Source organism: Stegastes partitus, unplaced genomic scaffold (assembly GCF_000690725.1).
Source record: "Stegastes partitus isolate 25-593 unplaced genomic scaffold, Stegastes_partitus-1.0.2 Scaffold401, whole genome shotgun sequence".
Classification (NCBI taxonomy): domain Eukaryota; kingdom Metazoa; phylum Chordata; class Actinopteri; family Pomacentridae; genus Stegastes; species Stegastes partitus.
The window spans coordinates 471,531-484,939 of NW_007578132.1; the positions used below are offsets into that span (position 1 = coordinate 471,531).

The 13,409-nt window shown below is 42.0% G+C and overlaps 1 protein-coding gene across 1 annotated transcript in view; it reads left to right on the plus strand.

Annotated features, from left to right (window-relative positions):
• The window catches only part of LOC103359867 (dystrophin), a gene marked incomplete at its 3' end in the record, with an annotated part of 141,803 nt that extends 129,027 nt beyond the window's left edge, over positions 1 to 12,776 (plus strand). The window contains exons 17-23 of the mRNA XM_008285418.1: positions 1,395 to 1,502; positions 1,625 to 1,804; positions 3,222 to 3,391; positions 5,417 to 5,540; positions 11,000 to 11,078; positions 11,962 to 12,074; positions 12,648 to 12,776. Of these exons, the coding sequence (XP_008283640.1) occupies positions 1,395 to 1,502; positions 1,625 to 1,804; positions 3,222 to 3,391; positions 5,417 to 5,540; positions 11,000 to 11,078; positions 11,962 to 12,074; positions 12,648 to 12,776 (903 nt within the window). The remainder of the gene's footprint in view (positions 1 to 1,394; positions 1,503 to 1,624; positions 1,805 to 3,221; positions 3,392 to 5,416; positions 5,541 to 10,999; positions 11,079 to 11,961; positions 12,075 to 12,647) is intronic.
• Positions 12,777 to 13,409: the final 633 nt, after the last annotated feature.

Consider the following 13,409-nt stretch of genomic DNA (forward strand, 5'->3'; position numbering starts at 1 on the left):
GTGTTGTCCACACACCCTAACCCTACTTGCGCCAGGCTCGAGTTTTCTCCGTGCCCTCCTGGATCCACCGTAAACGACTGGTAACACTCCTGCTTCTCACTCACTCCACTGACCACCGAGCCACCTGTCTGCACCAGCCGTCCACAAACCCACATCACCGTCTCCACATGGATCAAGCTCTTCGTTGCACAATATCCACCACTGCAATAAATCTCATTTTTCCAAACTCGGTTTCTCCTGAGTGTTCCTCTGCATGTGGGTCAGAAATCTCAAGCTCTGAAGGAATTGTAACACATTGCACAATTATTGTAATTGTTTTATACAGTTCTTATATCTTGTATTAACATTTTTATAAAATCTTTTGGCAGTGTTCTGTACTTTCGGGAGACAACCCACGCTGCACGGGGAGAACATGCAAACTCCACGCAGAAAGATCCTGGTGCCCCCACCGGGACGCGAACCAGCAACCTTCTTGCTGGGAGGCAACAGTGCTATTTTCTACACAGTGTTGTGATTTTTAAATCTGTAAAACAATGTGTTTTGTATTCAAAACTGGTTAGTGAATGGCACACAAAGCCTGATGCTTCCAGGTTGAGTGTAGAACAGTCCAGAAATTGAATCCTACCCTGGATAAGTTATAAATTCATGTTTTTGTACTTTCCTACTCAACTTTGAGAAATGTTTTTTGTTGTTGGTAAAATGTAAAAAGTAAATGTAAACCAAACATGTATGTGTTTAGGATTTTTATGATTTAAATAAAATTTGGTGAATAATTGCATACATATTTGTCTTTGAATTTAAGGGTATGTTTTTGCCACTTACAGGTACAAAACGGCATGTCGCTCCAGCGGTACCTCGTGAGGTACTAATTCAGTGTCTTTCCAGTGGGTATGTTTTTGTACTGGCATATAAAGGTATATTTTTGCACCCTTGGTACCAAAAATGTACCTTTAGAGGTACAGATAAAGAGGTAAAAAAAAAAAGTGTCCTGTTTAAAGGTACAGTCGGTGTCCCTGTTAGGGTACTGCTGGAGCGAGAGTGTATGGACCACTATAGGTCCATTTGTGGACCTTGATTTCTTGTCATCTTGCTTTCTTGTCTTCAATTTCCTTTTTTTCTCTTCATTTGTCCCACCTTGTACTTTCCTAACCTTCTTTCCTTTACTCTCCATTGTCTTTACGTTCCTCTTCTTTTTCTTCTGTTCCCGCCTGCTTTACTTATTTTTCATTTTCCTTTTTCCTTTATTTTCTTTCCTCCCCAACTTCCTCTACGTATACTCTTCTTTCCCTTTTCCCTCTGCACCTTTTTTTCCACTGTTCTCTGTCCTGTTCTTGCTTCACCTCCTGCTTTGATCCACTCCTTTTCTCATTGTCTCCTTTTTCTCTCCTTCACAGTGTTTATTTGATTCCTGGTTGACTCAGAAGGAGGAACTGGTTCGCTCCATTAGGACATCCAACCTGAAAGACCAGGCAGAGATGGTGGCCTGCTTGCGCCGTCTTGCTGTGAGCCTCCAATGTGCCTTTATGTTAACAAGAAGAAATATGCTTTAGTGCTTCACAAGTGCTGCACAAACCACATGATGCATGCAGGCTTACATCCACAGCTGTGTTGTCTCCTCCACCAGGCGGTGAAGGCGGATCTGGAAGTGAAGCGTCCTGCCATGGACAAGCTGTGCTCCATGAGCCAAGACCTGTTGTCCAGTGTCAAGAACAAAGAGGTGGCCAGCAAACTGGAGGCAAGACTGGAGAGCTTCGCCCAGCGCTGGGACCGGTTGGTCCAGAGTCTGGAGACAAGCAGCTCCCAGGTATGCCCATGAGCTCTGGTTGAGTCTTAAGTGTTGAAAAGTTTTAAATGTTTCAGTGTTTAAAAAGTGAAAAAAGAGACTCAGTTGGTGTAGCGTTAGCAACAAGTGAGGTCACCAGACCGCCGTACTCCGCTGTTCATCACCACTGCAGGCTGTAATAACCGTTTCTAGCACATTAATCTAGAACTTTACATCAAAGCGTTGGCAGTCAAGCTGTTTTTTGAGTGTTGTAGATTTCAGGTTGTTTGTATGAAGATGTGTGTGGAATTAGTCTGTGGTTACATCTCCAGTTCTGCCACAGTAGGATTCATTATATCATCATAGAATAGAACGGAGGGGGGAAAGTATTCTGTAGTGCAGGACTTTTATGTATGAATTAATGTTAGTTATGGCCAAGTCAAACAAGTTGACTGGTTAAGTCAGTCGTGCCTATAAAAGTCATCTCCACCCTTGGAAATTTTCCCTGTCAACAATGAGTTATGGTCAATGTAGTTTGGCTTTTTTTTTTGATAAGAATTTACAAAAAAGATTTTTTCATGTGAGAAAGTCAAACTGCAGTTTGACCCTATTCTTAGCTGTGATGCATTGGATTTGTGTATGGACAGTCCAGCCACAGATTCTCAGTTGGATTGAGGTGTGATCACTGACGCAGTCGCTCCAAAATGTTCACCTTGTTGTCATTAAAACATTTCTATATATGAGCCACAGACAGACAGTACTGAGAAACACACTCCTGATCTATATCCACTATTTGCTGCCGGTAGGAAATTTACAACAATATATTTTGATAGCCCAGTGCTGTAAGCAAACACACACTCAGATAGGTTCATCCAGCAGTGGATAACAAAATCCATCGTGAAGTTGCTGGTCACACTAGTTGCATACATCTCTCCACTTTCCTCGCTCTCTTAAACACTTGTCGGTTATAATCTGTCAGATTGACCTCTGCAGACTTAAGCACACGTTTCCATGGCAGCAAGTATGTTCTAGTGGTTGTATTCACACGACAACAGTGAATAATGCTCAGTATCAGAATCAGCACACGCCTTGCTATGAACGCGCAACACACACATGAACACACTCTAGCTCTATCACACTGTCCGATCAGTCTCCCAGCTGTCTAAGTACCCACTCACCTACTCTTATATCTACATCCATAGATGTTAAAGTCCACACACACCCTGCCTGACACTGTAGATGTGATAATGTATGATTCATGAAACTCATCCTTGACTCATCTCCTCTCAAGGACACCGTTACACTCTGCATGTGTGTGTGCGCGCAGATGTCAGAGTGTGTTAAGTGGTGATTTGGGATCCGTATAATGTTGACAGATCCTTGTAAACTGACACGGCACCTGCTGTTGTTTGCAGTTTGTTTAAATGTGTTCTCTTTTTTTTTTCTCTTTCGCATTCAGCTGTCATCGTCTGTCAGTACAGCCCAGCAGTCCGAGATGACCCACTCCGTCACAGCAACTGTTACCAAGGTGACGACCAGGGAGAAAGTGGCGGCTGTGCGCCAAACCCGAGAGTCGCCGCCACCACAGAAGAAGAGGCAGGTGGTTGTGGATTCTGAGCTCAGGAAAAGGTGGGTGTGTGTTGATAAAACATCTAGTGAGAGCAGTATTAGTAGTTACAGGATGTTTTCTAACATATGTGAAATGTTCAGTTGCATGCATCCCTTTCTGCTGTCCTATCTCTGCAGGTAGGTGATGACAGATTGCAGATACTGGTAGTACCAGTACTGGTAGTAGCACAGGCTGGCTTGAAACTGAACTTTTTTTTAGTAGTGAAGTAAGAGATTCTGAAAATCCTCTTGTACCTTGCAGGAAGTAGAGAAGCAGGAAGTCTTAGAAATGGGTCTGTTGTGTAGTTGTAGATACGTTTACCCAAGCCCTGTGCGTCTGTAAACAGCTGAGGTACTCCTACTTTACTGGTATGATAGTTAGGATTTGTGTTGTACCGTTCTACTGCTAATCCACTTTTTATAAGGAAGTAGTCTACTTTTTCATCCATTGGAATTTCCGCTTTGACTGCTGCCTCGACCTGGCCTATTTAAATATGTGCACTGCTGTAATGTCATGTTTATGTGTGTATATATATATCAGTAAGGGGGGGAAGTAAAACCAGTTTACCAGACTGCTGCATCTGTAGCATCCAGTTTTAGTCTGTAGTTGATGGGAGGGAGGTACAACCAAATGGGACTGAAAGTAGGAAGTCATGTTGGTTTTGATAATGTTTCAGGTAACATCCCAGACCTTCGCTGTTTAATCTGCACTGATATTTAAAACCCAAAGTTTGACTTTCCCACCAGCTGCTTGTAATGAAGTCACAACGAATGATGGAAAACAATGCAGCAAAGACCAAAATGTCCTGATGCTTAGCCCCTAGTTTGGTCAGGCTCTATGAACGCTGGGCCTTGTGCATGAAACTTTGGTAAACCAGCAAAGTGAGAAGCCCTGTCAGACGGCCAGTGAATTAGGAAATGACTGTGGCAACCTCAACGTCAGGAGAAAAAGAAAAAAACAGCTAATTTCACACACTTTCCAAGAAGACCTTGTTTTTCTGTCATGTAAAAATAGCCGGGGATATTTTCATTATTAGATGACAGTCCCTGTTTTAGGCACACTTGAGTCGTTTGAGTTGCTGATTGCTGTGGACATGGCTGCTCTTAGTCGTCACACCTCATGTCTCTGTGGCTCATGTCCACTGTACACATCAGTCGCTGTGTTTTAGGAACTGTTATATCCCGATGTTTTGACTTTCAGACAGTGATGCAGGTCTTGCTAACAGATGTTTTTTGGTTGCAAATTTTAAATCACACTCCCACAAATACTCCTTTCACTAAAGTAAGTGAGAACTTCTCGCAGCATTACAGCTCCATTCGTCTTTAGTAATTACATTCAGTCCATGACCTTTAGTGTAGAGCCAGATTCAAAGGTTCCAAATTAGGGTGCGATGTCCTTTTTTGTTAAGTTTAGGTAGTTGAATAAAATAATTGTGACAGTCCAAGACCTCGATTGTTGGACGACTTCTCTTCTTTAACTTAATGAGGTAATGAAGCAGATTGCCAAATCTACCTGACTGGATGGAGGTCAGATGTTTCATATGGGGAGCTCTCTGAGGTAAAGCCCAGCTATGACTGGGGCTGCAACTAACAAGTATTTTCGTTGTAGATAAATCAATTTTTTCTAAATTATTTGATTAGTTGTTTGGTCTATAAAATGTCAGAAGATAGTAAAAATCTGTATCAGTGTTTCCTAAATGGTTCAAATACTTAGTTTTTTTTCACAACCCAAAGATTTTTCATTAAGGAGGAAGGAAACGAAAAGAAATCATATTTTTTAAATAGAATAGGAAAATGTAAACTTTTTTTCTTTTAAAAATACTCTGAATAATCATTTCTCAAAATATTTGATGATAGTTCAGTAGTTGACAACTAATCGATAATCGATAACTGTTGCAGGTCTGGTTACTGTGGCTTTAACAGGTTGCTGTTTAGAATAACTGCGAGGAAAAGTGGTGAAACAGCAATGGGCAAAATAAATCATCTAGTGCTGTTAATATTGCAAAGTGTGTGTGTGTGTGTGTGTGTGTGTGTGTGTGTCACCAGGTTCGACGTGGACTTTACAGAGGTCCACAGCTACATGACCCGCGGTGAGGCCATTCTGCAGAGCCCAGAGTTCTCTGTGTCACGCAAGGATGGCAGCATCCAGGAGCTGTACGACAAAGTGCAGGTAAAGAAACAGACACCCCACAGAGCTTAATCTGCTCAGAGACTGGATGCTGAAATTACAAGTTTCCATCATACAGTTGGGTCATAAATAAATTTGAGCTTCCATATAAGAGTCCTACCTGAGGGCCCTGTCTGAGTTGTGATTATGGGTGCAGGATAATGCTGATGTGGCTCCGTGGTAATGAGACGCAGCGGGAGTGTGGACTGTTCAAACTTTCATGCAGCAGCTATCGTAGAAGCTTCAGTACAAAGCAACTGGACTTCTCTTGCAGGTTCTTGAAGACGTTTTACCTTCATCCAAGAGGATTCTTCAGTTCTAACTAGGGAGTTAGAGGATTTATAGTCACTCCAGCTCACCCACTAATGACCCACTAACGACCCAGGACTCACACGCCTCAAGGTGTGGATTGTTGTGAAACCAGGTGGTCCACCAACGGCAGCAGTAATAACGGTGGAGCTGCCAGTTTACACATGAATCTGCCATGTCACTGGTGACTCAAGATATTCATGATGGTGAAACTTTCTGGGGAGAGCCCTCATCACTGGTTCTTGATAAGTGGTGCTGCAGACCCCCTCTCTGTTTCAAGATGGCTTTTCCAGTTGCTTTTCCTTCACACCGCTCTCAAACATCCGTCTTCTCTGTCCAGAATGTGTAGGTTGCTGTCCTCTAAGGAGTGTCCCTGATCCTTTAGATGCAGGTGGATGCTGAGTCTTGTCCTGAGAAGCAGCTCTGCTGTGTTGATCTTGTGGAGCTGGTGTTTAGTCTCCCTTATGTACAAGTCTGTGCACTCTTCGCTGCATTGGGCTCCACGTTGCTCCATTATGTGCTGGTGTTTTGTCCTTGGGCTGAGCTGGTTTTTGTCTCAAGAGTGTTGCTGGGTCTGAACTGCACTGCTATGTTATGTTTTCCATAAACTCCAGCTACATGTGGAATGACAGCATTGTTCCTCCTGTCCTTCCTTTATTTGCTGTTTGTTGTGGTGCTGTGTTTTCTGTGTGTTTTATGTGATCTGATGAAGGCCCAGTAGGGGTAGCCACAGTTCCTTCATCCCGGTGCTTTAAGGTTCTGGTGACCTCCAGTTGATGTTCGGGTGGGTGGTGTGAATCAAACAGCAGTGTAGGTTTCCTGTAGACTCCAACAATGAGGCGTCCATACTCCTCAACATGCACAGCACAGTCCAAGAAAGGCTGCTGGCTGTCATTTCTATCTTTCTTTGTGAACTTGAGGATGCTGTCCACAGAGCTGATGTGTTCTGTGAAGGCCTCTCCTCTTGAGCTTTGGTTTTAACCCAGGTGTCATCCACATAGCTGAACCTTTGGCTCGGAGTTGTTCCCTTAAATCAGCTCAGTGCTCTGTTTTCTGCTTCCTCCATGTAGAGGTTGGTCACAGTGGGTGACACTGGAGGGCCCATGGAGCAGCCGGGCTTCTCTCTGTAGAAACCCTCATTACACTGAACTGGTGGTGGCCAGGCAGAGATCCAGCAGTGTGCAGATCTGGTTGGGGCTGAGGTTGGTTCTGAAACAGTAATAAAGAAACAACCGTCTGTCTGTTGCATGACTTCGCACAGCAAGTAATGAGACTTGGAAACAACCTGTTACAGAACAAAAACAAATAGACGAGAAAGGAAATATCCCCCAATGACCGAAAAGAACAGAGCATTTTCAAAATAGATGAGAAGATCAATACGGCTCTCATGTTTGAGTGATAAATATGAACCTAGACACAGGAAACAGCCAGCCTCACTCTTTGGACGGTTAAAGTCTAACTGTGTGTCTATTTTTACTCACTATGCTAAGCTAAGGTAACCATTTCCTGTCACGTTAAATATTTTTGAACCCACTAAACCATCCTGTGGGTTTGAAAGGTGAGTTATTTTTATAAAACCACCAAACTTCCAACATTTTTCAGAGTCAGAAACTGTACCAACGGAAAGAATCGGGACATTTTCAACTTTCCAAACGGTCTTTAAACTGATCATGTGTGACACGCAGTTCATTTGGGACCACATCTAAACAAGGCTCATTTACAAGTTTAGCCAAAAATAAATTAAATTGCTGGAGGTTTATTCGCACTTCTCAGAAACCAGAAGTGAACCAGTATTTATTACATTTATTTTTGCTTTCCACCAACTACTCAGAAACATATCAGGGTTGATTCGTGTGAATGAGCACAAAAAACACACGCTTTAAGTCTGCGTTTATTGATTGCCAATTCAGCCTGGTGAAGCAAAATGGGGCGTGTTGTGTTTTCTCCAATACATAACGAAGGAAGACAAAGTGATCGACTGATTTTTGTCAGAGTGCTTTTATTGTCAAGAGGGAAGTAAAACAGGTAAACATCTGCTCCACCAATATAACTAATGCTTACTGTAGCCACACAGAGAACTACTGACTTGCTGGCAAGCCAACTTAAAACAACAACAAACCAAAGTGAAGCTAAATTCATCCCTGACTACATGCTGATCTGAATGTTTTGGTAATTCACGGTTATCTCTTCACAATAGGGACGAGATGTTTGGTGAAAAGCTTAACGTGTGTGGATATGACTCGTAAAATGTCCTTAAAGCGGCGTGCTGTTATATAAACATTGGTTTTCATGTAAATTAGTGGTACTGCAATAAAAGTGCGAGGCAATTATGCAAGGATTTAATACTTATGTTTATTGTGTCACACAAAAAAAGGAAAATCTGTGTTAATCTCTGAGCTGCCATGAGCTAGGTTAAAAGGTAAAAGATCTGTTTTATTGATAGCGACAGCAAGAGATTTTGCCAATGTATTGTCTAATCTGCCATCAGTGAAACACACTTCAACAATCTGGTAGAACAACAACGTTCACTTCTTACAACTGAAACAGTGTTTTGTTGTCATGGTTTTATATGAGCAGCACATGAGCAGCAGCAGCTCCGGTGCTCTGTCTGTCTGAGCCGGGATGCAGAGCACGGCGACACTGATCTGTCTCTGTAGCTTCTAAATGCTGCGTTGTGTTTACCAGCGAGTGTTTAATTGTGCTTGTCTGCTGGTTCATGCTGAGCAGATAGCAGAAAGTGGCTCTGACGCTGACAGCAGTCGCTTCTGCTGCTGGAAACAATGCTGATTAGAGGAACTAAAACATCACGTTGTTCGTTATAAAACCAGTACAATTATCCAAAAGCTACTAAAAACTACTATTGAAAGGTGGGGAACTGTAAAGTTGGTAGCAGTTGTCTGCTACCTCCTCATGATCAGCAGTCCCTCTCACATTACAGGTTTTATTTGATCTATTGTTAAAACATAAAATATGGGTTTGAGCAGCGTTAAGTCAGAGTAATTAAGAATAGTGACGCTGACTGAATTAAGAATGACAATAAATTCAAACATCGTCAGTCAGATAACATTGTCATTGACACAAATGACTGCGGTTCGCTCCAACTTTAAATTAAAAACAGCAAATAATTGATATTTGAAGAGTTAATTTACAAAAACAGATAACTCAGATTTCCAGAAAACTTTTTTTCTTCTTTGTTTGCTTGAGATAATATCAATCAAACTGAAGCTGAGTGGATTCGACTCAGTGCAAATGACCAAAATAGAGATAGCTTCAGTTTGATTGATGCTGTCTCAGGGAGACGATGGAAACGTGGGTTTTCTGAAGGTTTGGGCAGATGGAGTTATCTGTTTTTGCAAATGAACTCTTCATTTGTTGATCACGAATTAGAAACATTTCTGAAAATAAAATTCTAGACATGTCTCACAAAGAGCTTGTGTTTAAAACTTTAGGCACAACACAAACTGGTGTAAATGTTTCTGGATGTGGTCACCAGTCATTCATGTGATATTTAGCAGTTTGTGAAGCTTTTAATTAGAGCCTCACCTGTCATCATGAAAAGCAAAGCTGTATGTATGTATATCCTGTTTGCAGACTCGTCTCTTCTACACCCTGACGGTCCACAGTCTGGCTGATATCTAATGAAAGTGTGTGACATATTTAGTCTTTGCTGATTGGACATGAAACCCAGTGCAGAGGCCCACGGTGAGGCCGACAGCACCGCGCTGCACTGAGGCCCGATGTGGGCTCAGCAGGTGCTGGTTGCTGCTCGTCTTCTACCAGAGGCTCTGGGAGCCCATCAGTTAGTGACACCACACAGTCCAGGAAACTGCAGCAGTTCGTTCATTTTTACTTTTTGTTCCAACTGACTCCAAAAATGGAAGATTATCTATATCTAAGCTTTCAGTCAAAACAGGAAGTGATAAATAACAAGAGCAACACCAGAGCTGAAAGGTTTACTTTATTTACAAATAAAGGTAAGACCAAAAACGGTTTACAATTTCATATATATATTAAAAAAAGGGATCAGACTAAGAAAAAAACAATCCAATATTTAAAAACTAAAATTTGACCTTAAATAAAATATTCTCTTGTTTTTCTTGTTATTATTTGTGAATTAAAATTGATTGAAATATCAGAACAAAAAGCTTTTAAAGACAACTAAATACTTCAATTAAGGTCCAAACTGACATCTGTTTTTTCTCTGCACCACTTTACGCTTTCATTTCTATTGAATGAGTATGACTTGTGGAATTGAAACAGCAAACTGAGAGCACATGGAGGGTAAATGCGCTCTGTCCACTCTGTAGATGTCTTTCTTAGCCAAATATGTACCTTACCTATGTGTGTAAAGAATGCTGATGACATATGGAACAGCAGTCAATGAGCATGCTGTAGAGTGAACCAGCTTCTCTTTTGGGTTCATATGTTTGTTAATCTGCCTGTGAAGGAGTCAGCGCCTTACCAGCCATGAACCTCACCGCCCTGAACTGTCCAGCACACTGTATCAGGAACTAAAAGGAGTTTTGTATGCTAAAAGTGAAAACTTTTTCTTTTCTTTTTTAAATAATTAAAAATGTCATTGAAGGCATTACTTTTGTTGACTCTGCTTTTTACTGTCTCTATAAACGTACGGATTATACTGAAAAACCAAGTTACATGCTGCATTGTGACCCCTAGTGGCCACTGGTGAGTTGCATAAAGTGTATGTAGCTTGTGGTGCTGCACTCTGAGGATATTTGAAGGTTGGTACGTTGGACACTGCTCCTGTCTCTTTTCTGTGTGGAACTAAGTTGCTTTAATTTACAGTTGCACATGGAAACGAAGGGATCGTGTACACCTACACTTTTATTGTCTTATATGTTTAGTTACATATTTATATTTTGTGTAAACAATTTAAACCTCATTCTCTTTCTCTTTCTGTGAATGTGGCAGCAGAATAAGATCAGAAGCTGATGAGTCCTGAGAGTGAAACGAGGGTGGCCGTGTTACTTTAGGTTTTAATATCACACTGTGAAGTTGCTTTTTATTTGGAGGGGGTGATTCTTTCTGAGTGATAAATAATTGTCCTGCTGTCGGTTTGTTGTTATTTGATCTTCCTGCTTCTCCATGTCAGCCTCCTGTCTGTTAACTTCACATCTCCGTCTCTGTCTCAGGCGATAGAACGCGAGCGGCCAGAGAAGTACCGGAAGCTTCAGGAGGCAACACGGACAGCACAGACCCTGGTTGAGCAGGGTAACGTGGACGCTCACACACTCATTCACATGCATACACACACATGCACGCACCCACACCCTGTCTGTCCCCATGGCAACGCCTCCACCTGTCCCACCCTCTCTCCTTGTCTCCATAGAAACACTGATAGAGAGAGGTACAGGCAGAGAGAGGGATGCTTCTTCTCATCCGCCCTCTCCTCTGTCCTTGTGCAATTGTTGGGCTTTCTGAAAACGCAGAAACACGCAGTTTAGACTTTTCAAACAAAATCCGCCAAAATACTGTGTGTGGAAGTAAAGGAGAGAGAAGAAGCTCCGTCTGTTGTTGCTGTGCAAATAATCACAGTCAAAAGTGCATCAATAAAACACTGCAAACATGGTGTCATTACAAGCAGCAAGCTCTTTGTTTGTTTGTTTGTTTGTTTTTAAAGGCACTCTGAAAGATCAGACTGGCAATAATGTGGATTTTCATCCCCATGTAAAAGCTTAAATTGTATTATTTAGTCTCCTAATACTTCCTTATGCCAAGTCCATTTGATGTGAATCTGTAAGAACAGGTCACATGCTTGGTGGGTAAGATACCACAGGACAAACAATAACAAAAACAGTGCTTTACCAAAGTTACAAGAGAGAACCTGCAGTGGAGTAGCACCAACTACACGCTTGACATAATGAAGCATAATAAAGGTACAATTACAGGAAAAAGGGCCCATTTACATGCATGCATAATGAAACATGTGATCCAGCTTCAATGATCATCCAGTTGTCCCCTTTCGGATAGGTGTGGTGTCTCCTCCCCTACAGACGACATTCATCCCAATAGAGACACCAGTGTCCTGTGTAAACTGTGTGTGTGTGTGTGTGTGTCGGCCCCTGCTAACTCTCCATCTACTCCCTCACTGCAGAGGGGACTCGTGCTGAGGACATTGCGCAGGCGGCAGAGCAGCTGAACCAGCGCTGGGTGGGATTCTGTGCCCTGTTGGCCGACAGGCTGGCATGGCTGGCTTACCAGACAAAGGTACACACACATAGAGTGTCCCCTAAAGATCAGTAATATGCAAGCTAATGACGTCTGGAGACACATCACTCACAAAGAGCGATATATGAGGTGCTACAAAACTTTTAGAATTATTTAAAATGCTGCGACACACCTGCCATCCACTGTACTTATCGTAGCGCAACAACAAAAAACCTGAGTGAAGGCTAGTCTGATAACATTCAGTAATACACATCTAGTTGGATCTATGCTAGTTTCGTCCTCCTCCTTCTCCTCCTGCTCAGTGTTTTGCCTTTTTAGTGCCATGTTCATGTCACAGCAGTTAAGAAGACTTATGGAGTATGTGTGTCTAGAAATATAACCTGTTTCTTTGGCTCTTTAAATAACAACTCTGCTATCCATGTACAGCTGCAATGCTGCTACTGTCCCTACGATTACCACCGTGTGAAAGGTCTGGTCGTTCTGGACTCGCCATGCAGGCAGATGTTGTGTGGGCGTTTGCTTGTGTCTTTGTGGGAATTGATTCTTTTTTTAACCTTCATTCAAAATGTGTGTGGGTGTGGGTGTGGGTGTGTGTGTGCGCACATGCTGCAGGTGTTGGCCTTCTACAGCTTGTATGAGCAGTGTGAACAGGCTGTGGACAGCAGTGAGAACTGGCTCAAAGTCCAGGCACCTCCAGCATCGGAACCAGAACCACTCAAAGTCCAGCTGGATCGATGCCGGGTGAGTGAATGAGCCCTCAGTTGTTGCACAGGACCACACTGACAGACATCCCATAATATATCGGTACATACACAATCAGTCTTATTATGTCGTCTCTAAACTTTGGACAGATCAGACTCATCCTCACACAGGAGTTACTCGTTTTGTTCTTTCTCACTTTTTCATTTTATCTTCACAGAGTCTCTTTGAATTCATTATTATTTACTTGTATGTGTCTTTTCATGCACCCATTTGTCACAGCGCTTTTCTGTAAGTACTTGTTTTGTTATTTATTTATTACTTCATTCTAGGTTCTAAAGAAAATTTGTATTTGTTTTTTTCCCTATTTGTCCTTTAAAAACACTTGAACCCAGTCGTGTAAAAGTCACTCAGATAGACAGGAATGCTGGTAGAAAACTGTTAAACAATACGTTTATGTACCCCAATCAGTGCAGCCGCTTATTTCCAACTGACAACTGCACATGAAACCTGTTCAACTTCAAACTCCATATGTTTAAACATGATCTTGTATTAAAGTGCATTTAGGTCTGACACTGTCCCATAATGCAGGAAATCACTTTAATTTTTGGCCAAATCAAAGTGAAATGATGTTCTTGATTGAATATTCTCTGTAATAAATACCAGTAGATTACC